At 35.8% G+C, this 25950-nt stretch overlaps 1 protein-coding gene across 1 annotated transcript in view; it reads left to right on the top strand.

Annotated features, from left to right (window-relative positions):
- The window catches only part of Zip89B (Zinc/iron regulated transporter-related protein 89B), a 44756-nt gene that overhangs the window by 17706 nt on the left and 1100 nt on the right, over positions 1-25950 (top strand). Inside the window, exons 2-4 of the mRNA XM_073073832.1 lie at positions 24328-24581; positions 25069-25244; positions 25467-25801. Of these exons, the coding sequence (XP_072929933.1) occupies positions 24328-24581; positions 25069-25244; positions 25467-25801 (765 nt within the window). The remainder of the gene's footprint in view (positions 1-24327; positions 24582-25068; positions 25245-25466; positions 25802-25950) is intronic.

Below are 25950 nucleotides of genomic sequence, written 5' to 3' on the forward strand. Positions count from 1 at the left end.
AAAATATTAACTTGTTGTGAAATGTTGATTATACCTATGAAATTAAAATTTTAATAAATTTCTGTCTAATAATTTATACTTAAAGGACTGTTACGAAAACTAATGAGGACAAAAAAAATGGAAATTATCTAAATTTCCATGATCAAACCCGGATACCCCTACGTGACATATCGATATGGCACTATGACTATCTAGAAATATTCCATAATCAAATTATGTAAAAAATATGTTTAAAGTTTTTATTTATTTTATATACAATAATCGCCAACCCTATCAATCGACAATGACCTACTGCACGATGCACGAATCTGTCATGGCTTGCCTCTAATTTCGATGTCGTAACAGCCTTTATTATGATGGCTGTGTTTATACTTATGCCGTTAACTGTAAGGTAATCTATGCTTAATGTCTCGATTTTTTTATAATATAGGAGCATAAGTAAAGATTACTCAATCCTAACAAGAAAATGTACCCAGTTTTGAGAATTGAAATAGTTGCGTAAAAAAGTTTTGCCACGTCTCCGTGCTAAAATGTCCCTAAAATATTTGAAATAATTATTTATTTAGTATGTAAATTACGCAGTATTAGTTATTTATTCGAAAATTTTCTCTAAAAATGTTTTTATTTGTTAAGAATTCAAAAAAAGAACTTACTAATAAGTCGTTTGTGGCTTCATTCAATTTCAAGGCGGCGAAGTATCTTTACTAATCTATGTATAGGAGTAGCAGACGAGCATGCAGTCTGATGGTAAGTGGCTACTGCCGCCATTGGACATTTGTAATCATCCCCAGGTAAAAATTAGTCCGGAGGTCAGCCATTTTTTTTTATAATATAGGAGTAGGTAGCAGACGAGCATTCAGTCCACCTGATGGTAAGCGGCTACTGCCCATGGACATCTGTAATCAACCCCAGATAGGATTAGATATTCCTGCCTGAGGTCGGCCACAGATGCGCCGCTACCCCTGAGGACTAAACTGGAACGCCTCGGAAAAGTTTGTCTCCCTTACCTCACCACACCCTTCCAACCGGAACACAGCAGCGCCTAACACTGCTGTTATTAGGTAGAAATAGGTGTGGCGGTGGTGCCGCCGGAGTCTAACCACAAAGGGTTCTACCACCTCAAAATATTTCTGAGGATTAAGCTGAAACGCCTCGGATTTATAAGCCTTCCTTATTTCCTTGAGAATAGCAGCGCTTAAAACTGCCGTTATTAGGCAGAATAAGATGTGACGGCGCTGCCAGTCGAACTACAAAGAGATTTCAAATCTTTTTATAGATAATTACTTTAAATCAGAAAGCTAAATACCAATTTTCATCCAGTTTGCTTTAAAACTGACGGACTTTCATATTAACTTTCAACCCCCATTTAACCCGCTTAACGGTGGAATATCAAAAAATCCGTTCTTAGTGCGCATTTACGTTATAAAATGAAGCGATATTCCAAATTTCATGATTGTAGCTTCAGTAGTTTCGGCAAAACCTTGATTAATACGTTTCGAACGTGAGTATCTTTTCGCTTTTATATATATAGATACAAAATGTCATCAAAAGGTATAAACAAAAAATATTTTTCGCTAACAAATAAACGAGAAAAGGTACCTATTTGTTTTTGCTTATTTACGAGTATATACAGACTTTATATAGAAATATGTATGACGAACGCATAACAAAGTTATTTATCCAACTGAATCTAATTAGGTTTATTTATATGGATCAAGTTATTTTACTTATACATAACCTTGCAATGATTAAGTGTCATTAATATGCACACATATTTCCATAGAAATAATGATTGTCATTACATATATCCATATAAATGTGTTTTTCGCAGTGTTTCTATGGGAATTACTAATGCAATTCATTATGTTTATCAACGTGTTACTCTCCAAGTGTCAGATACGAGGTTCTTAGCGATATGAGACGGTTTGGGTTATAGTTTTAAAACGTGGTAGAACCCTCTGTGGTTTGACTCCGGCGACACGGCCACACCTATTTCTGCCTTATAACAGCAGCGTTAAGCGCTACTGGGCTCTGGTTTGAAGCATGTGGTCAGGGACTCCATACTTTTTAGAGGCACTGCAGCCTAGTCCTCAGGGGTAGCGGCTTATCTGTGGTCAAGTTCAGGAGAACAAAGTCCACCACGCTGAATTGGTAGACTTACCACAACCTTCAAAGGCGTCACATCACCATCTATTTCTGCATAATTACAACAGTGTTAAAAGCTGCTATGTTCTAATCTGAAGGATTTTCCAAAAAAGTGATACTTGTAAGAAGCATTCTAATTTAGTCTTCAGGCAGTAATTTTGTGTCCTTAAGTACCTACTAAGTAGTACTTTAACCCTATCTGTTCTTAGGCAATTGCCACTTTCTACCATATGGTGATCTGTTTCTTCTATAAAGAAAACAAATGCACAATTCACTTTCGGTATCTTACTGGATATCGAAAATAAATTCTACTGACCTTAAGATAAAACAAAGGTTTGTATTGCATTATGCACACCTGTAGCATGAAGATTAAGCAAAGACCTTCCTAAGGTTATGAAATGCACTTTTGGGCTAAGGGAAAACAAGTGACATTGAAGCTAATCTCTTTTAACCTCGAAGTGTTACGGTGAATAAAGGAATAATTTTAGAGCAATTGCGAAAATTTTGCAAGAAAATTGCGTCTAAAATAAAACGACGACCAAATTGTTCGATAATAATAACGAAGATCTGTACCTACCCGTAGAATGAGTGTTTAAATTTTTACAAAAATTACTGTTTTTGTATTTGTTTACGTATTTGCCCATACATTTCCAATCAGCGCCCCTAGCGGACTGTATCAGAACTGATCTTGAATCTTAACGTAAAAACTCATACTAAGGGTACTGAAACACGTTTACGTTACACTGAACAAATGATTTTCGATACGTTTTTGTTTGTTTTGACGTCAATATAGCACGTGTTTTACATTAAATAAGTTTTGAGAGACAGATTTCCTTAGAAATTACTTATTCAAGTGTCGCTTTTGAATTTATGGATATTGTCATGGATCAGTTCTGCACTATATTAGCATGTAAAAATGCATATGCCTGAAACGTTATTACGTCAACGTTTTAATTTAAACCCCTATTTAAAACTTAACGCAAGAGTGTTAATATGGAAGAGTATCTCAGGTGCACTTAATTTTTAATTCTCTCATCTTACTTTACGTAAATTTTGACTTTAAGCACTCGTTGAAGGTGGTAGAACCAATTGTGGTTACTCCGGCAGCACCACCACCACACCCATTTCTGCCTAATAACAACAGTGTTAAGCGCTGCTGTGCTCTTGTTTGATGGGTATGGTAAGGGAGACTTTACCGAGGCGTTCCAGCTTAGTCCTTAAGGGTAGTAACGCATCTATGGGTGACTGTAGGTTAGAATCTAATCTTATCTGGGGTTGATTACAGATATGGCCGGCAGTGGCCACTTACCATCAGGACTTCATGCTCTATTGCTACTTCTACATTAACGCTTAAAAAAACGCTTTCTACACTCACAGCCCCACACTAGGATTCCCTGTATCGTGGGTGCCATGGACACACACATAGACAAATACACAAACACCCAGACCCACAAACAGAAATCTAAATTCATCATTTAGATATCCGTCTGGCCGGGGATCGAACCCGGGACCCTCTGCGTGTCAGACCGGTATGGTGACCGCTCCGCCACGCGGGTCGTCATTATAAAAAAAATCGTTTAAGCGTGATTGAATAGCAATAAAATATAAGAACGTTTTCAAGATCAAGGTGAACATATATTTTTATAATTATTACGACATTTCACTTGAAATCGGCTATAAATAATGACTTGTTCTTTCGCGAGATTTTAATGTGCAAGTACAATATAACTAATAAACTAGAATACAATAGCTAATCGTTGTACCGAGTATAATGGTTCGCTGAATTACAATAGATATTAGGGTTCCGTAATCACAGGATGCCAACGGTGCCATATTGGTAAAACTTCGCTGTCTCTCCGTCGCTATCTCTTGAACGACAACAGATGAACTTGATTTATTTTTTATGATTTTGTTACTAAATCCGCTTTGGCAAAAATATTAAAATATAAAGGGATCACCATACGCGAAACATTGGTATTATTTACTAGACGTTTTAATACTTTTTTTTCGATCTTAATCACGGAAATTCAAACAAAGGTAACTATTGAAATTAAGTAAAGAAAACATAATATACATACTGTTTAATATTGCAAAGATACAGAACCCTTTGTTCGAATTCAACTTCCGCTTGGCCGGCTTTATTATATAAAACTCTTATCTAGATATGTATCTGGGTTGACTATACAAAAGTAACCGTTACTATTTTCTCTTATTTATCTATTGTTACTTTTTATAATACAATAGCAAACAAACATGCAGTCCATCTGATGGTAGGTAGTCATCGCCAAACTGCTAGTCCGCTCTGAAGTTGTTGCGAGCAGGTGTAGCCATACAATTTGCTATGGCGACGCGATTCATTTCTATGTTCAGAGCGGACTAGCGGTTTTACGCGGACTATAAATGGGTACTGTCATCTATGGACGTCTGAAATTAATCCAAGATAGAATTAGAGTCCTAACGAGGTTTTAATGTAGCTATATAAAAAGAAAATAAAGACGCTTTAAATACATTTACAGCGACAAATTAGGACACATACTCGTACATAGACGAATACACACACACCCAGACCCAGCAAGAAATAAATTAAATATTTAGATATCTGTTTGCCCGGGAACCGAACCCGGAACTCCGCACGTCAGACCGGTATGGCGACCGCTCCGCCACGTCAAACAACAATATTGAACAAAAAAGTTAAATAACCAATTTAATTTAACAAAAATATGCATTTAATTAGCGTGAATTTAAACTACGAAACATTTTGTTTTTATCGTATTTAAGTACCTGAATATAATTCACTCTGTCGTCATTTCAGCCTTGGCGTGAGTTTACCCAACACCCACATAACTTGAGCCAATACGGAATGTACTTGTAAACGAAATGTACGTAGATTAAACATACCCGGTAATATTAATGATATTATGATAGGAGATGTTTGGGCGTCTATGATTAATTTTATAATATACAGATATATTCTTAAAATACAAAGGTTGGTAAATACAAAATTAACTGTTCATTAATATTTTAAACTGTTATGCTGATATTTCTTGGCATGGTTTCTATCACGCCTTTGCCTAGTTTATATCACGCGTGATAGAGTCGCATGCGTGCCACTCACATCCTATTGTTTTATATACTTTTCCTATCATGTAAAGTACATGAATATGGGACATGGAGACTGTAGTGGGTAAATTCACGCTTGCGGGTGAGACATGCACGCGTGACTAAAAAAAAGTCATTAAACCGAAAAAAATTTTAAAACGCAATAAGAACTACAAGTATATGGGACGTGGAAAGACTAGTGGGTAAATACACACTTGCGGGTGAGAGATGCATGCGTGACAAGAAAAAAGTCATTAAACCCTGAAAAATAAAAAAAAATAAGTAAAGAACAATTGACGGTGACATTGAGATGCATATATTTTAAAGCGTTTTAAACAACATTAAAATTCATTATTAAAATCTGAATAATTCCTTCGTTTTTGCTATTACTGTAACCATTTTCAAGTTAACACAGCCAGCACAGATAGCATAGTTTCTCTAAACAGCCATTACATCGCGAGTGACCGGGAATAATGAGATTCATAATTATATTTGCTTAAAACGTAGGGCTCGGTACTAACTAGCTATAAGACCTTTATTATGTACTTAATCTTATTTATGATTCTGTTTGGAAACTTTATGAAATCACAGAAATACGGTCTAGAGGTCATAATCCAGCGGCATAATTGAAGATTTTAAACTCCCGATGAAAAATGAGGGGTGGTCTAAGTTTAACGTGTATATACAGGGTGAATTTTTAAAACGGGCCTTCAGGGCCAAATCCGAAACTATAAGGATTAGCGAAAAATGCTGAAAGGAGTTACGAGGCCGATTTTGATAAAAACTAAAACTGCATCATTAGTTTTTTAAAATATCTTTTTCCCTAACCGGGAATCGAACGAGTTCATTTTTTAAAAAATTACACCCTCTATATTATTTCACTACCTGATAGTGTAGCTTATAAGGATCAAATTCTAGGAAGTAATGTTATGTGACAAATTAAAGGAAAAGAAAAATTTTGAAGAAAACACGTATTTTTCCATACATTGGCATACTAATCCTCAAGGATTATACATAACAAATGATTTATGTATAATTCTTTAGAAACATACGTAAGTCATACCATTGAAAAATTTGTTGGTTAATCAACTAATAATTCGATGTTATAACCGTGACATTCGGCATAGTATGAGAAAGTAATAGTTTGGCAAATAAATAACCGCCGTGTTTAGGATTTATTTTTTAATAAAAATAGATAAGTGATAAAATAATAATTTTTTATTGTTTATAACTACGTTTCAACAGTAAATATGATTTTCTATATCTCTTTGTTTAGTTATCACTCGGATTTGACTCGAAAAAGACATTCTCGCAAATTGGCAATTTTACATCTGTATTAAACGAAACTCCGCTCATAGCAAGTTAAATCTATTATAATGGTCCTAAAAGTAACCTTAACTAAGTCGGACATAAAAATATGAATTCTTGAAGAACAAAACGTCCATTTCGAATGATTTGAAGCATTGAGCAAAAAAATTGTTAATGCGCGAAATGTTTAAATTGATGAATGGCGGGAACTTAACTGCCAAATTAATATGAAGAAATATGTATTTTCTTAAAATTGAGGCTTTTCCTTTAGTTTGTCATTTACCATTACTTCACAGATTTTGATCCTTATAAGCAACACTATCAGATAGTTGAATAATATAGAGAGTGTATTTTTTTTCAAAATGAACTCGTTCGATTCCCGGCTAGGGAAAAAGTTATTTAAAAAAAGTAATGATGCAGTTTTGGTTTTTATCAAAATCGGCCTCGTAACTCCTTTCAGCATTTTTCGCTAATCCTTATAGTTTCGGATTTGGCCCTGAAGGCCCGTTTTAAAAATTCACCCTGTATACTAATATTATAAAGAAGAAATCTTTGTCTGTTTGTTTGATTGTAATGAATAGGCTCAAAAACTACTGGACCGATTTTAAAAATTCTTTCACCATTCGAAAACTACATTATCCACGAGTAACATAGGCTATATTTTATATGAAATATATTTGATAAATAGATTTTGAGGCGGTACAAAGTTTGCCGGGTCAGCTAGTAATGAATATATTTATGTATCTTTTATGGCAAGCCATCTAACGTGTGGACTGATCGGAGAACAGATGTGTTGTAAATAAAGGATTCAATCCCGGGATCCCGGACGTATGCCAGTCCCGGAACGGATCACGAATCTCGACATTTACGGGACTAGAAAATACAATAATATTTCTTAGTTAAAGAAATTCCACCAATACCATAAACTGCTTTATGGTAAAACAGATGTGACGGCAGTACCCAGTTGAATCATACTGGTTCTATCATCTTAATAATATTAGTATACATAGATTGGTCAATAATAGATTAGATAAACGTGTGAATAAACTTGTAACTGTCTTGGGTAGAGTTGTACATACCACGTCAGGTACATAAATAGTCCTATATATTTACAATCAAACATTTACAGCAATGAACACGAGTAGAATCCTAACTCACACGACACTAACAAGAAAGTTATAGCCATTGTTCTAGGAAGTGACGGGTAATTTACACCTATTCATTGTGTATGTAATGTCGAATTTATTACAAGACTAGCTTTTGCCCGCGACTTCGCCCGCGTTTATAAAAAAATATATAATAACATAGGTACATGAAACTGAAAATTCGTACCTTCAACTTTGCTATAGATCATCACTTGAACAAATGCATAGTTTACGATTCAATCCTTACTAATATCGATTAAAATAATAGATGTTTTGGGTCCAAAAGATCGATTCTCCCATTAATCGATCTTAGATCGCCATTCCTAGCGTTCCCGTGGGATTTCCAGGATAAAGACTATCCTATGTCCTTTCTCGGGTCTCAGACTATCTTTGTACAAAATTTCATTAAACTCGTTTCAGTGGTTTAGACGTGAAGAAGAGACAACCAGACAGACAGAGTTACTTTCGGATTTATAATATTAGTAAGGATTTGCAATATAAATAAATAAATCAATATAGTTCAAAAAACTGAAAAACACGCTTTTATGATAAAATCAACTAAAAAGCAGACAATAATTTTCAATCTAGGAATCAATTAAGGAACAGTTAATAGTATAACTGTGAAAACTCCATTGTGCTCCATTTATCAGTTTTCGAAAAACACCCCACACTTTTTCCACAATTATATATTCCACAATTATATCGTTAATCCTGAGGATGTTGATAAGGACAATGGTACAAAATTATTAAAATCGTGTATCATCGGTTTTTGATAATTTTTCAAAATTTTAAATAAACTGAACGTTCAAAGTGGATAGAAATCGGGTTCAATATTCAAAGATTCGGTTACTCTGTTACGTACATACATACATACATACAACCCAAGCTAATAAAAACGTGTTAAAAATGCAGTGTGATGTGATGTCTAAATAACCACGTTCATACAAAAGTATAGACGGAACTTATATATAACAACCTTTTTTGGCTGTCCGTCTGTCTGGTCAATTTGTTTCGGCTTATTTGCAAAACCGCTGGACAGATTTTTACGAGATTTACTAGCCGTTAGCTGGTGTTATAAGGAAAGATTTTGGCTACTTTCATTTTAGAAAAATAGGGTTCCACGTAAAAAATATGAAAACCCTTGAAATCTTCGTTTAAAAGCATTTGACAAAACAAACTCTATTAAATACATAGTCTGTCCAACTGTTCAACTGTCTATTCATTGGAAAACTTTTTGAAAGTTATGTCCATTGTTCTAGGAACTAGTGATGCATGACGTTTACACATTCGAAATTCAATGCTGTTACTAAAGCCATCACATCACTATAAATCACCATACACGTATTATCTTAGAAAACATGCATGACATGTTAACAAAATATTTACTGTGACTCGCAACCATACAAAATACTCGTAACGACAGATCTTAGAAGAGTAAAATACATAGATTGATTACTCCTAACAAGAAACTGTAACCAGTTTCAAGAAATGGTTGCGTAAAGTGTTGCCACGTCTCCGTTCTAAATTGTCCCTAAAATATTTGACATATTTATTTATAACGTAAATAACGTAATATTAGTTATTTATACGTAAATTTTCTCTAAATTTTTTTTTTACTTATGTTCTTTATGCGATCTGTTTCTTGTGAACATTCAGCATAGGGTTATGGATTTATATGTTTGACTTGGGGGGCAGTCAGTCCAGCGACGCAGCCCCTTGTGTTTATCAATCCGTATAAATCTCTAGGGGACTTACTTTTCAGCCTTTTGAATGTTGAGGTGTTATTCATTAAGTGTTTAGTCAGTATATTTGGATGGTTTTCTATTCTATTCCTGTAGGATTTCATTGAGTGCTTGATCTCTTCTTGGACTGTTCTGATTTGAAGGTCGTGGTGTAATTGTTGGTTTGTTATAAACCATGGGGCTCTGTAATGATCCTTAGCATTTTGGACTTTCTCTAAAAATGTCTTTAATTTGTAAAGAATGATAAAAGCATCATTTTGTGGCTTCATTCAATTTCAAGGCGATGAAGTATCTTTCTACTTTACTTATCAAAGTGGGATAACAATAATGTAGGTGCAAATGCTGTGCACTCAAGAAAATAACTTGTAATTATTATAAAAGTAAAACCCGACTGCTCAAAACCACAGCCTATGGTACTCCTATATTGTAGACAAATCAAACGACACCTCTTTTTTATAATCTGTCAACCGTTTGGGCTGGAGGGTACGCTAAAGAATGAGACATACATACATACATACATACATTTGAAGGTCTGGAAGAAGTCTGGAAGGTTATTTCTGCCTAATAATAGCAGTGTTAAACGCTGCTGTATTCAGGTTTTAAGGGTGTTGTAAGGGAGACATACTTTTCCGAGGCGTTCCAGCTTAGTCTTCAGAGGTCGCGGCGCATCTGTGGCCGACTCCAGGCAGGAATATTTAATCCTATCTGGGGTTAATTACAGATGTCTATGGGCGGCAGTAGCTAATTACCTACATTATTAGCTGGACTACATGCTCATCTGCTACTCCCATATTATTAAAAAAACCCGTAGGGAAAATACATTTGAATCAGGTGTCCTTAAATTCTTTTTCAATCCAAAATGAACACGAAAGTCAATGTTGCATTTTAAAGTTTCACACTTTTTAAAGTGTGTTTGTACAATATACACAAGTCAGTTTCACGATTTTTTGCACTTATTGTAATTTCAAAGGTGCGAAACATGCACAGTCATGAAAATCGTTTAAAATGAAACTTTGTAATTTAGTGTCTTATTTACGTCTTAATAAAATATGTACCTACTATCTTTTAAAGCTACAAAGTATTAAATTTTATTGAAAAAAACATCAGTATTAACAACGTTGTAATTTGCGGAGTTTCCGTTTTAAAATTAGTTACTTATTTTTTACATGGGATCTACACGGACGGCACTGCCTCCTTCATATTCATTATTATTTAAAAAAAATACGAATTTTATTTATATATTTTATTTTATCTATTTTTACGCGCTTTTATTTTTTATTAAAGTAAATTGTTTTCTATCTTACCACTACATATCTTCTTTATTACCTTGCCATTTACCTCGAATTTTGAAATCTTTAATTTTCCATAAGTTGTAATATAAGAAAAATTTTACGCCAGGATTTAAAAACGATGTTTGACGGAGGTTTGTGCAATACATTTCCTTGAAAAAATATATATTTTTAATAATATTAGAGTAGCAGACGAGCATTATTTTTATAATATAGGAGTAGCAGACGAGGATGCAGTCCACCTAATGGTAAGTGGCTACTGCCGCCCATGGACATCTGTAATCAACCCCAGATAGGATTAGATTTTCCTACCTGAGGTAGATCCTTCGCTTCAAACACAGCAGCGCTTAACACTGTTGTTATTAGGCAGAAATAGATGTGGTGGTAGTGCCGCCGGAGTCGAATCACAAAGGGTTCTACCTTCACAAACACATGAAAACAAATATGTCTGTAAAACATAGATACTAATACATAGAACTGACCTTGAGCAATCAAGAATTTGATTGCTACAATAGATTTGTAGACTCAATCAGAGTAATAGTGCGTCATATTGGCATAGTTCTTTGTGCACCAAAATAGTATGAATTAATGAATGAATCACTAAAGATTACCGGTTTACAAACTGGGATGGTACGTGTTTAATTTTATAACCCGCTGATGATTTATTAATGTTGTGTATTTGTAGGGATGTGCCTAAAATCGATTAATCGATCGAAGAATCGATTTTTGTGCTACAACTATTGGTTGCTTAAATCTGAAATAAATAATGATCGGATCTAGTAACTATCCAAAAATCGATAAAAGATTTTTTCTGTAGTAATTACATAAGTTTTTCGTATTGATTGTTTGTCTTTTTCCACTGACCAAATTTTTGTACAAATTTGGTACGATAGGTATTATCCCAGTGTCCCTGTAGTTCCGGGACCAGAATAGGGCTACGGTATCCCCTGCCTGTCGTAAGAGGCGACTAAAAGGGGCGTCTGGGGTTGCGGGTGGCGAGAGTGGGAGCTCGAACCGCCCAGCCAGTGACCCCGGGAAGGACGGCGGTATGTGTGGTCGCATACCGTCGTGCACATCAGATGGAGTGGCGAGCACCACGCTCGCCTGGGCGGAGCCCGACGGGGCAACGCGCTAAGAGGACTCCGGTTGCGTTCCTTTGGAGATCCCGGAGTCCTCCACGCAGCGCCGAGGACGGCCACCGGGGGGTTTTAGTGCGGTAAGAATCCCACATAACCATAGGGCATAGGGTACCTTTTGAAGGTTTCCCCCTCGTAAACAAAAAAAAAATAGGTATTATCCCAGAGTAAATCTCTAATAACGAATCGGGCGCGATATTTTATGTAGATCAATGCTTCAGGCCTCAACTCGAATCGATTTCTAAATCGATATTTTTCAAAACCAATCTCCATCCCTACTATTTATTTATCTGTACCGTTTGTTCCTACGTAACGCTAATAAAATCAATGATCTATTTACTGCTACTAATTAATTGTTACGTGGCAAATTAATGAAGGTTATATGTTGTTTGTTTTTATTAAGATTCACGATGTATTGTTTTTAGTGTATTGTTCGTCTGTGAATTTGAAGGTTACGTAAATAACTATTCTGTACTCATAAATATTCAGTTACAGTATTTCAATTATTGAACATTTGTTCAAACTATTTAGTTTGTGTCCGTTTATATTTTTGGTGGGAACATTAAATCTTAGATACCGATTAATATGGTTAGTATGGTGCTAACCGACAACTAACCACGGTTCTCGGAAATCTTAAAGGTACTTTTAAATATCCTGGACTGAGGTGACCACTGTCCTCCAGCAAATACCCCAGAAGGAGGAGAATACTCCAGACCATAGATGATACACTTATTTACTATGGCCCATAGTCCCTTCAAATAGTTCGGGCTTAAAAGCATCAAACCATTGCAATTTAATCAAACAATTTAACCAATCCATTATAACATTTTCAATGTTAGCACCTAAGTTGATATCACTCATGTAGTCATGTGAACTAATTTTACCTATTGCCTTAAAATATAAACTGTTAATTTAAACTTCACACATAAATATACAATTAACACGACCTTATAAGCTTTTAATCTTATTTGATTTGCATCAACAGGTATTTAATATTTGCCTGTCAGCCTCTTCATACGTATTATTTCTGATGCCATCAAGATCCATTTGAAAAATATTTTACATGGATAAAATCAGTTCAAGAACTGAAAAATCATTCAACAACGAAGTCGATGAACTTTAGTATATTATGTATTTTAGGGTTAAATAAATAGGTAGCAACTAGAACATGGTTCAATACCGGTCTAGATGTAAGACATTAAGATGGTAGAGTCAGTATGGTTCACCCGGCGCTCTATCATTGGCACATTTCTAGAGTTAAGTACCTACTTCTGCGTTTCGATAGAAGAATGTGGATGCCGGTTGACTTACATATAAGTCAGCCATCTTAGTCCTTATAAGTGGCAACGCAGCTGTGCTCAGCTTGTCATATGGACTTGATCTCATATATCCATGAGTGCTCAATTCAATCTTATAAAAATACTAGCTGACCCGGCAAACGTTGTGTTGCCATATAAATAAAAAAAAATTAAGGGTGAACAACCCTTATCACTCAGGGGTATGAAAAATAGATAGTAGCCGATTCTCAGACCTTCTGAATATTCATATAAAATTTGTTGAAAATCTGTAAAGCCGTTTCGGAGGAGTACGGTAACTAACATTGTGACACGAGAATTTTATACATAAAATAAATAAAATGCTATTCAAAATCTAGTACAAATCCACATGTAAGTTCACGTAGCTCATGGAACAGGATGCAATATCTGCATATAATGCCAAGTTGCATTTCTAACGAGCGCCACGTGTGTTGTTGGATTTCATTTGGATTTCACTATCCTTTCTACGTTCCCACGGAGGTTTGCGGTGTAGAATCTAGTTTTGTATTATGCGGGTTTTTACCCGAATATGGAAGGAATTTCGAGCATTTGGTAGGTATCATTCGTTGGCACGACTTAGGCACAAACGGCGTAACGGATTGTCAGTTCACTTCGGTTATCATTGTATTCGAAGTTGTGGGAGTCACATAGGCAGTGGTGAAGATCCTCGGAGGCTGGGGGCGGAAAGTTGAATAGAGACCCCCAGCGTAAGTTCGCCTGTGATTCGGTGATCGTTTTTTTTTTTTCCCGTTTCTTTTTAACAACTGTGTTTGGAGGCCCCCCAGGAACGGAGGCCCAGGGTGGACCGCACCCCCCCCCCCCCCTTTATGGCGCTAGAGCACATAGGTTTCCCTTTTCACTACATTTTTTTTTTATAACATGGACATCTGTAATCAACCCCAGATAGGATTAGATATTCCTATCTGAGGTCGGCCACAAATGCGCCGCTACCCCTGAGGACTAAGCTGGAACGCCTCGAAAAAGTATGTCTCCCTTACCACACCCTTCAAACCGGAACACAGCAGCGCCTAAAACTGCTGTTATTAGGCAGAAATAGGTGTGGCGGTGGTGCCGCCGGAGTCGAACCACAAAGAGTTCTACCACATTATTTTTAAGCAGTCGGGAATTTTTGTTCTGTCATAATTACTAGTTATATTCATGGTGCAAAAGTAATTTCTAATTATACCTCATACCTGACAAATAAATTCAGCTACCGTTATTCATCGAAATATGAGCTATCAATCTGTAAGTATTACTTGCATTATCATGAAATTTCAATTGTAATAAAATAATTGCACTTTTCATAAGGCGCTTTTAAGATATTATACTAAAGTACCTACTAATTATTACAAAATAATGAATATAATTTAGCTGCAAAATCAGTATGATTTCGCTAATTTATTAATATTACGTTCTATATAGGTATATTTAATCTATATACCTATATTTACTTTATATTTAAACCAATTCTTATTCTAAACCGCAAATTCTCGATACGACTGGGAAATTCCGTAATATCTTAGAGATTTTATCTTTAAGCTTACGTAGTCTATGTATCCTTAAGATTCAGTTTTATTAGTTTTATAACTGTATATTTATTATGCAGAAACCAAACAACTTTTCGAAATAAAAACTTTATTAGCCTTAAAAAGATGCATACTCTTAATTCGAATGACAAAGCATAATTAAACAAGTTTGTTTCAATTTGCATTCGTAATATTAATTTATCAGTAACATTTATTTATTTACATAAAAATACGTGGTAATAATTATATTTGTGATATTTTCATATATAACTAGGTAATATATAAAATAAAACTATTTTAATCCGTTGCAACAAGAATGTGTTGTTACTCGTATTAAAAAGTTTTTGAAATAAATAGGTACTTTTGTACTACCTTAGCGTAAAAATCAAAAGAAAAGGAAGGTTAAAAAAAATGTTTTAATTAGCATACTTTGTAATTAAAAACAAATAATCCTGCTATTTACATTTTATGGGAGTTTAGAATTACCTATGTATATCAAATTACAAAATTTTCAATCATCGTTCAAAATAATCGTTTAAAATCAATCAATATCAAATTATCGATATTTTAGACGTATAAATGTCGATATTTATATCGCAAATTCCAATCCTCCATGCTAGTTAGTTGCTATCCTTAAACATGAATGACGTAACATCTTAAATGCATGCATGAGCCCGTCTGGTCGGGAAACGTCATTTGCATGTTGATCGTGGCTGCATCCAATGAATCCTAAACATTATCGACCGATCTAGCTATTTTGACGATAATCTTCCGCGACTCCTTATGAATATTTATCGATTTTAAATGTGGAATCTCATTTTTTTTTGTTGTCGTCGTCAACTCTTTATTGTTTTTCTACTGGGCACGGGTCTCCTCTATAACAAGACGTGTGCCATAGTCCACCGCGCTGGTCCATGTGCGGATTGGTGTTACATACCGTTGAAACCTTTTTTCAACAGAACTCTCTGGCATCTAGGTTTCCTCACATTTTTTTCTATTACGGACATATTTTTTTCGAGCGTCTTCGAGTTTTGTTTTTATATTTCATATTTCATATTTTGTGGCACGCCGTACAACCCAAACGGATTGACGCATTTTAACATATGAGACATCGTTAGATTATTCTAAATTGAGGAAGTAGCAAAGGCTATATTTTTAATCTTCGGTTTCTTTTTTTACTTAATCTTAACTTTCCAAAGTGATTCATGAAAATACCGGATCCATTCTTTTCCACAATGACCAACATGTCCACGACATATTGTGTTTTATCTTTAAACAATTTTTTTCTTATTTGCTCGCCAGTATCTTATCTCGCTAGCGAGATTTCTATAGAAATAGGACATCAGATGGGACTGAGTTTGCCAACTTTCTGAATACTTCGCAACTAGAAGCAAACAGTATTTTAAAGATTAAATAAATTCGTATTTAAAGAATTTTATGCACATAATAGTAATTAACGGCGGAATTTGGTAACGTACTCCGTCCTTATTAGCGACCTTAAAACGACGGAGAATTCCAATGATGAACAAATGAATCAAATTGCATACGAAACCCGATTAAAATCTAAACATAAATGAATGATTTAATTAATCAAAAATCATCAAAAATCGTCTATCGCCTCCTGAAACCCCTCACAATTACGTCACATAAAATGTCATAAGTTTTAATTTATAAGAACCTTTATTTGACACGTCACAAATGTTACATTATTTTTTTGTCTTTATTACTTTTAACCATATTTTAAATTTTATGTGACATGACATGAAACTCTAGTCCCTTATCACGTCGTGTCACGCTCATATGTTGAACCCTTGACACACCGACCCAACATGTAATATAATTTATGCATGACCTACTATAATAATAGTAGGTAATATTACTAATAGACATTGACAATGTATTTCTATACCTCGAATGAAATCGGATCATATATAGTACATTATTATTTAAAAGTTATTCTCTGTAAGATTGAAGTCCACTTGAAGTTCAGTCCACCTGATTGTAAGTGATAAATCTCATGGGTAACCACAATATAATGGGGGTTCTACCTGAAGCCGATCAAAGACGCGAAGATTGAAGTCCACTTGAAGTCCAATTAAAGTCCAGTCTACCTGACGGTAAGTGGTACCTGCCTCTCATGGATATCTGTAACCAACACCTTGAAGAACGGGGATTCAAGCCCATCAGAGACGGGAAGATTAAAGTCCACTTGAAGTAGTTCATAACATGAGGTACTTTAGACCAGAAGATGTAAGTCAGTCAGCATCTATCGTGTAAGCCGTTCCGTTTATGAAAGCCTATTTGGACAAACGCTTTTCCTCTTAGTTTTCCGTGTCGCGTTAAGTAGAGCGAGCTTCCCGCAAGCCTCGTTAAAACATTTCGTTGTTGTGAGCGTACAAAATGCGACATTTTTGAGTTCTATTGTTTTTTCGTAGTTTCCTGAAATAACAATATTCTTCAATATTAATTACTGGAGTGAGCGCTACTGTGTTACAGTTTAAAGGAAATCAGAGAAACACTTTTACAAATTGTTTTTTTACTTCGTAAAGAATGGCTAAGTGTGGTACGAACTCGCACATGGAGGGTTCCGTACCACCAACTTTCAAGTATCTATTACGGTTCAAGAAATAGTCCGCTGTGACTGACGGATAGACAGACGCTTAGTGTTAGCTATTTTTAACTTTTCAAATCTTTATCTTTTATGGTTTAAGTGTTCTGTGACAGACAGAGGCTTAGTGATGGGGTTTTATTTTTATCCTTTGGGAACGGTACCCTAAAAACAACTGGGTAACTAAGGAAAAAGTAATAACTTATATATTACATAACTTGAGCAATATCACAAAATGGTTCTACGATTACGATTCAATTATATTGACGCCATTAAAATGCCGCGGCGGATACGTACGGAATTCTTTGAAATGTCAAGGTTAAGTTCAAACTAGTATTGCCATATACTTAGTTATATTTTTATATATAGGTATTTTTATGTTAGAAGTTGCATCCGATGCACCTTATGCTCGTTTTCTACTTCTGTATTATATAAAAAGTAGCAAGAAAGCAAGCAAACTTGCCGGCCAATGCGGCCCAAAATTATTCGTAAATAACAACACATAAGTCAAAAGTCATACTTGAGGTCGTCTACAGATGCGTTGCTAGCTCTGAGGAAGTTGGAAGTGTTGGAACGCCTGGAATAAGTATAGTCTCACCACAGCCTTCGAGCTGGAGCAACGTTCAACATTGCTGTAACGTACAAAAGTATTAGTTAGGTATACTCATTCTGCATTTGGTAAAATATAGTATTGAATCCAAACTTATTTATGTAGATGGAAACCTTATTCTGACTTCGAATACGAGAATATTTTAACAAAAGGATGATTCAAGGAGGATGTAGCAATGCAAATGAACTGAAAAACAGAGAACAAGTTTAACAATGAAAAGTAATTTGATACCACATTATAGATAAGAATAACAATACAATTATGCCCTAAAAAAGACACCAAGTGTAGTAATTATTCAAATGTGATCGTGAGCATGACTGACATAAAAAGTCACCGAAGTTGACTATTGTTGCCACAAACAAAAAATACCGGATGTTTCTTAATTATGGTGATGAGCTAGTGACGTCATACGATACAGATATTTGTTTACCTCACAGACCTGTATTGTACCTAAGGTAATTCTCGAGGGGGGAAACCTTCAAAAGGTACCCGGTGACGTGGGAGCGACGCCGGATTATGTGGGATTTATACCGCACTAAAACCTCCCCCGGTGGCCGATCTCCTCCGGGATCTCCGACGGAACAGAAGAGGAGCCCTCCAAGCGCGATGCCCCGATCGGGCTCTACCCTGGGGAGCCGCTTTCGCTCCTCCCGCACCATGTAGTGTTTACGACGGTATGAAACCACACATACCGCCGTCCTTCCCGGGGTCGCATACTGGACGTTTCGAGCTCCCACTCTTGCCGCCCGCAACCCCGGAAGCCCCTTTTAGTCGCCTCTTAAGATAGGCAGGGGATACCGTAGCCCTATTCTAGTCCCGGAACTACAGGGACAGTACCTAATTTACCTAGTATTTCTTATTATGTACCTATCTGTTTCCAATGAATTTTGATGCCAATCTAAAATAGGTACCTTTTTATAGGCAATTCTTCTTTTAATATGAATTAATTAACAAACGAGCATGAAGTGGAGCACTTGGTGGTAAGTGATCACTGTCGCCCATGGAAATCTGTAACCAACTCTATATGGAACAGAGGTTTTACCTGAAACTGATCACAGATGTGTAGTCCTGAGGACTAAAATGTGATCCTTATTAGTAAGTAACATTCACATTTTTTTGCCATAACGCAAGGTGATTTTTAAGGTGGTAGAACCCTTTGTGGTTTGACTCCGGCGGCACCACCGCCACACCTATTTCTGCCTAATAACAGCAGTGTGTTGCTCCTCAGGGGTAGCGGCGCATCTGTGGCCGACCTCAACTAGGAATATCTAATCCTATTTGGCGTTGATTACAGATGTCCATGGGCGACAGTAGCCACTTACCATCTAGTGCACTTCATGCTCGTCTGTTACTCCTATATTATAAAAAAAAAAGAATATTTCACTATAAAAATAGGTGTGTCGGTGGTTTATTCCGGATGGAACCATGGCTTTTCCACTTTTCTGAAGCTAAGCAAAACGTATTTACCTTTTGTCACTTATGTTTTGTAACGTACATAACGGGCAATTAACTTTTATACGATAAAATTAATTGACGTAAATTAATTGCCTTTATTTTTAACCGACTTCAAAAAGGAGGTGGTTATCAATTCGGCCGGTATCTTTTTTTTTTCTATGTATGTACACGAATTACTCCGCCGTTTGTGGGCCGATTTTAATAATTCTTTTTTTATTGTATAGAGACGAGCTGGAAGTTGGTCCCATTTAAATATGGTTAGGATCCATCGATGGGTTCTGGAGAAAATGAGGGGAAGTCGGCGCTCATATTACACACGCTGTTTACATCGTTATCCAACGAAATATATTGACCACCGACTTCAGAAATATGTACTAAACCAACATTTATTTCAATTATTTTTACTTTGTAGTGACATAGAAGTCGGTTGTTTTTTTTTTTGTTAAAAACTTTTTACAAATTAAAATTGTTGGCAGAGAAAGCAATATAAGACACAATACTGGTAGAATATGCGATTGGATTATGTCTAACATTTAGCAACAATAGCCGATTCAATTAATTATAATATTCAGTTCGCGTCCAAAGTATTGTTTGAACAAATGCGAACCTAATTGTTAATGTACTCAAGAAAACAATACTATCGTTAGCCTTTCGATTTGAATGATAAATCGCTTAAAATAAATAAATTCTGTACGCAAATTACGATCGCTATGCCGTTTCTATAAAAGGACAATAGAATACGTAGAGACTAAGAATTTTTAAACGACTTCTAATTGTGTTCTTTTTTTAAATATTCTCCAATCTTACAGTTGCAAAAGCCTATGACATGACTATGGATTATGACTAATAGTCATTTTAAAAGTAAATAAATAGTTTTAAATAATCATAGCACATATAACCTAACGCAGAGGTTGTTAACCTTTTCATGTTGTTGGACCTTAGACGTATTGGACCTTTCAACATATTGTTTGCCTTACAAAGGACCACCATGTATTTGGTAGAGTAGTGTAAAGTAGATACGCAAACAAAAAACATAGTTAACGAATACGAGTTTTCATTCATAACTTCACGGGTCACTTGTGTTTAGAGCGAACCACGAGTTGGTCTCAGACCACTGGTTCAGAAACATTGGGCTAGTGGTGTGGATTTCGACCTCTGAGTGTCCGGGGTTCTCCGATTATGCGAAGTTATGTGCGGAAGTACTATAAATGAACGAGCTTTTGCCCGCGGCTTCGCTCGCTTTACGAAGTAATATTTTCATCCCCTATTTTATCCCCTTGGGGTAGAATTAATCAAAATCCTTTCTTAGCGGATGCCTACGTCATAACATCTACCTGCATGCCAAATTTCAGCCCGATCCGTCCAGTGGTTTGGGCTGTGCGTTGATAGATCACTATGTCAGTCAGTCACCTTTGAGTTATATATATTTACAATCGTCGACCGCATCCTCGTTTGTTATTCTTGTGTTATAAAAACCTGTGCCCTCCAATTGATTAATAAAAATCGAGAATTATGATAAACTGACTTGAAAAGAAGGAGATTTGTTTTTCCCGTATTTTATGGGAATATAGGTACATAATCGTTTATACTTAATGGACAGTGTTAACTTACTCTTAGTTATTACCAACACGAAGTCACTACAAAGTAATGCGTAAACGGTAATTAGATAACTACAGACTTTGAGAAAAAATGGCTACAAAATCACGTTGTTTACAAAACGTGAAGTAGTGCTATATGTATAGATACTATTTTCATAGTCATGTGGGCGGAGCCCGACGGGGCAACTCGCTAAGAGGACTCCGGTTGCGTTCCTTTGGAGATCGCGGAGTCCTCTACGCAGCTCCGCGGACGGTCACCAGGGGAGTTTTAGTGCGGTAAAAGTCCCACATAACCTTTTGAAGGTTTCCCCCTCGTCAACAAAAAAAAAAGGTATAGACACTCTTATATAATGTTATATTAGTATAGAGTAAAAAATATGTACCTACCTATCAATGGAAACGCTGTAAAACTACATACAAGTGTAGCAAGGTAGTAATAAGGTACGTAACATTAGGTCAACTTCATATTTTCTAAATATGTTTAATAACATATAATAAATTGGTAGAATTCTGTGTGGTTCGACTCCGGAGACACCACACATAGTTAAAACAGCAGTGTTGAAAGTTGTGTGTGTACAAAGACATTTATGTGGAAGACACATTTTTACGAGTCGTCCCGTCACACGCATGCACGGATGCAGGCAGCACGCATCTGTAGCCTACTTCAGGTAATAGTAGTAGTCAGGGCCGGATTTAAGGGAGGGCAACCGGGGCGGCAGCCTCGGGGCCTCCACAAAAGAGGGGCCCCCACAACATAGGGTCGTCGGATTTTTTTTTAATTCCGACTAGTAAACACTAGTAAAAAAAATATCTTTTCCTTTGATATTTTTTTCGCTGTTTTACCTTTATCTACAGTACTTTGTACAAACATGAATACTAGAAGAATCTACATACGTTTCACAATAAAATATTTATTGAAAAACTCAACTGAAAAAATTGTTCATTTTTTTTTTCGAAAATAATTTGGGGCCAGGGGGCCTCCACTCCTTTGTTGCCCGAGGCCTCTATACCTCTAAATCCGGCCCTGGTAGTAGGGACTAATCTAATTATATCTGTGGTTGATAATAGTTGTTCATGGGTAGCAGTTGTCAATTGCCATCAGGACTGCATGCTGACTTGCGACTTTTGTCTACACTAATATTATAAAGAGGTAAACTTTGTTTGTTTGTTTGGTTGTAATGAATAGGCTCAAAAACTACTACCGATTATAAAAATTCTTTCACCATTCGAAAGCTACATTATCCACGAGTAACATAGACCATATTTTATATGAAATATATTTCATAAACAGATTTTGAGGCGATACAAAGTTTGCCGGGTCAGCTAGTAACATATAAAAACATAAAACTACGTCATGTAAGTAAGCCAATGATCCCATCACAGTAATTACCTACCTTCATAAGAATTATTGTTATTACACCAAAATTACTTCTGAGAAAGTTGTCAGCAAAAATATTAAGTAAAATTTCGTAAACCGTGTAGGGTTGCCAGGCGTCCAGTTTAGGTTAGAGACCCTACGTGCCTTTTCTTTGTTTGTTGTCTAGCCAATCCGGTTTTCTTTAGGGCTAGGGATGTAACGATATATCGAAATTCCGATATCAAACTTTAAATATCGATGTTTATAAAGTTATAGACACTATATCCGATATCTACGGTATATTCAATGGAACAGTCCTGCTATGTGATCATTTTAAATTACTGATATTATCTCGTTGAAATTTTGACTATTATCGGAATATCGACATTTTTGACCTAATATTTATATAAATAATTTCACCAATTTGCATCCGTAGTTAAGGCTTTGGACACAGTTACTTACCTACTACATTGCAAATAAAAAACATTTAACTGTCACTATTTATAAATAATAGACGAAGTTGAGCATATATATATATGGAGTTTATTTTATTAGTATGTTTGTACAAAACCACGGCCCAAAAGAAGTGTGACTTAAAAAAATCTAATCGTTATTAAATAAGACTTGTCTATATGCTTAAAACAACTTAAAAAGGCTAAGAAATTTACTTTGTTATCATACCCCCACATTTGGGCTACTATCCGTTTAAATAACCCCGTCTTTATACATTTTTTGGCCTGTCAACCCTACTCGGACAAGATCAAATATTTGAAAGTGCGGTACGAAACTGCAAAGCGTCGAGGTCGCCCGGACTTTGCTTTCTTGTCCATGTAGCAATTTATTGACAACACTGTAATGTATAAATGGCGCCAAGTAAAAATCAATATGGCTTGCAAAAAACATCCGGAATTTTGTGCTAATTGGATGAAAGTGCTAATTGTGGATGAATGACTACAGTAATATGTATAACGCGGCATTATTGGGTTTAAACCTGGCCAATATATTTTTATGCAACGGCAATTATTTTAAAATCACAGACAGACATTTCTATCTTATTTGTCAATTAACGTCTTTAGCTTATATTGAAGTATATTTAGTGCCCACAACTTGGTCAGCAACAATTTAGGCGTGACCTAAACTGTTAAATGAATTTGAAACGAAAATACTTTGTATCTTACGTATTAAATATGGTAATAAGTAATATTTAGTTTAAGCAATTAGGCGTAGATTAGTAAAGATTACTCACTCCTAACAAGAAAATGTACCCAGATTTGAGAATTGAAATAGTTGCGTAAAAAAGTTTTGCCACGTCTCCGTGCTAAAATGAGCCTAAAATATTTGAAATAATTATTTATTTATTATGTAAATTACGCAGTATTAGTTATTTATTCGTAAATTTTCTCTAAAAATGTTTTTATTTGTCAAGAATTCAAAAAAGAACTTACTAATAAGCCGTTTGTGGCTTCATTCAATTTCAAGGCGGCGAAGTATCTTTAGTTATCTATGCAATTAGGTATAGTTTTACTTCATGTGTGTCAATTTATTATGATCGGTTATGCATTGTATCTATTGTAATAAGAATTATCAATGAAATTCAATTGTTACGAATGACGTCAACACAACTTGCCTTCTTAAAACAAAAGACATTCAAATAGGTACTTATAAAGGAGCAATAGACTGGACATGAGGAGGAAAATTGTCATCCAGTTATTACCAAGTGATAATAAGTCCATCTGGACTATAATATGTCAACTGTAAAGCAATCCAAGATAGTGCGTGAGCGAGATGAAATTTTTTGTATGAAACTCTTAACAATATCCTCTTCATAGCCCTATTTATTAGCCGAATTAAAAAAAGAGGTTCTGAATTCGACCGTTATGTATTTATGTATGTAAGTTTGTATGCCGGCGATTTTCTCAAAACCTACTGATCCAATTTGGATTGAATTTTTGGTTTTTAATTTCTGATTAAAACAAAATCCGTTTCCTTCCAGATGATGGCTTGATGCGCGACTTCGACTTCTCTCTCGCCGCTCTGCTCATGTGCAGTGGCTTCTTCATCATGTACTTGGTGGAGGAGTTGGTGCACCTCTACATCCACTACCGGGAGAGGAAGAACGGCCAGGCAGTGCCTCTCGCGAGGAACCTGAGCATCCGGAGAAGCAGAATGAGCAGTGACCACAATGGAGATAAGAGCGTCTCCAACTCCACTGCTGATCTCACTGACCCACCAAGCAAGAAGGGAAAGGTAAGAAAAAGAAAGAAAAGCGACGTGTTTTCTTTTTTTTAAACCCTCACCAATTTATTTGACAAAAAATAACTCTTAGGTTTGTAGCATTATTCCTCACAATGTTTTCTCACATTTGAAGGAAGTTTTTTTTAATACACAGATAACATCGATTAATAAAAGGTACGCCTGGGATTCAAACCTGGGACACCCAAAAAAAAAATTTAGGTACAAATTTCCAACCACTTGTGTATCAAAAAAATAATTATATGAATTTTTTTTTTTTAATTGGAAATCGACTGCTCATGTGCTCATAATTAAATAGGTGAATAGGTAGGTATAGTCCGCTTATAGCAAATTGTATGACTACACCTGCTCGCAACAACTTCAGAGCGGACTAGCAGTTAGGCGCGGCCTATAATAATTATTAAAAATCTTATAACATTATAAACATTTTACTTATATGATAGTATATTCACTTTTAAATCTTTTCCTTTATCAATTTCAGGACGTTGAAACAAACGGACATGGTCACTCACACCAGCACCACAGCCACATGCCAATGAACACCGGAGATGACGTCACTTCCGCTCTCCGTGGTCTGCTCATCGTTCTCGCTCTTTCCATCCACGAACTGTTCGAAGGTTTAGCTGTAGGTCTGGAGTCCACCTCGTCACAAGTATGGTAAGTCGAGTTATGTATACAGTGCCATCTGTTGTTGAGTAGCATAAGCTATACTTTGCTACTGCACAACAGATGTCGCTACCTATATGCAAGTTTTTACTCTTTTTTTTTTTTAATTTTCAATTCCTATATTTTGACAAAAGTATTTAATTAAACAGATATTTATAATTATTTAAGTAGCATTATTTAAAGAAGGTATCTTAATGTATTTTTTATTTACAGGTACATGTTAGGAGCTATTTCGGCCCATAAACTGGTCATCGCTTTCTGTATTGGTGTCGAATTAATTGCAACCCGCACTAAAACTTGGCTGTCCATTGTTTACATTACCACCTTCGCCATCGTATCTCCCCTGGGTATTGGTATCGGTATGATCCTGGTGGGCGGCCAAGGTGCTTCTGCGGCAGGAGTGTACTCCGTGGTACTCCAGGGTCTTGCGTCAGGAACCCTGCTGTATGTCATCTTCTTCGAAATCTGGAAGAGCGACAGGACAGGACTTCTGCAATACGGCTGCGCCCTCTTCGGCTTCTGTCTTATGTTCGGACTTAAATTACTCAGTAAGTATTTTTATCATTCACCCATTAACTAAATTGGTAGGGCGAGCTCGCCAATACATGGGTATATCATCCTTATATTCCTCATTACGTAACTATTCTACTATTTAGTATTCAAGGAAGATTAAGAGAATAAGAAATATTTTTGTTTT

This window comes from Epargyreus clarus, unplaced genomic scaffold (assembly GCF_041222505.1).
Source record: "Epargyreus clarus isolate Ecla_fem2 unplaced genomic scaffold, WU_Ecla_fem_2.2 ptg000006l, whole genome shotgun sequence".
NCBI classification, from domain to species: Eukaryota; Metazoa; Arthropoda; class Insecta; order Lepidoptera; family Hesperiidae; genus Epargyreus; species Epargyreus clarus.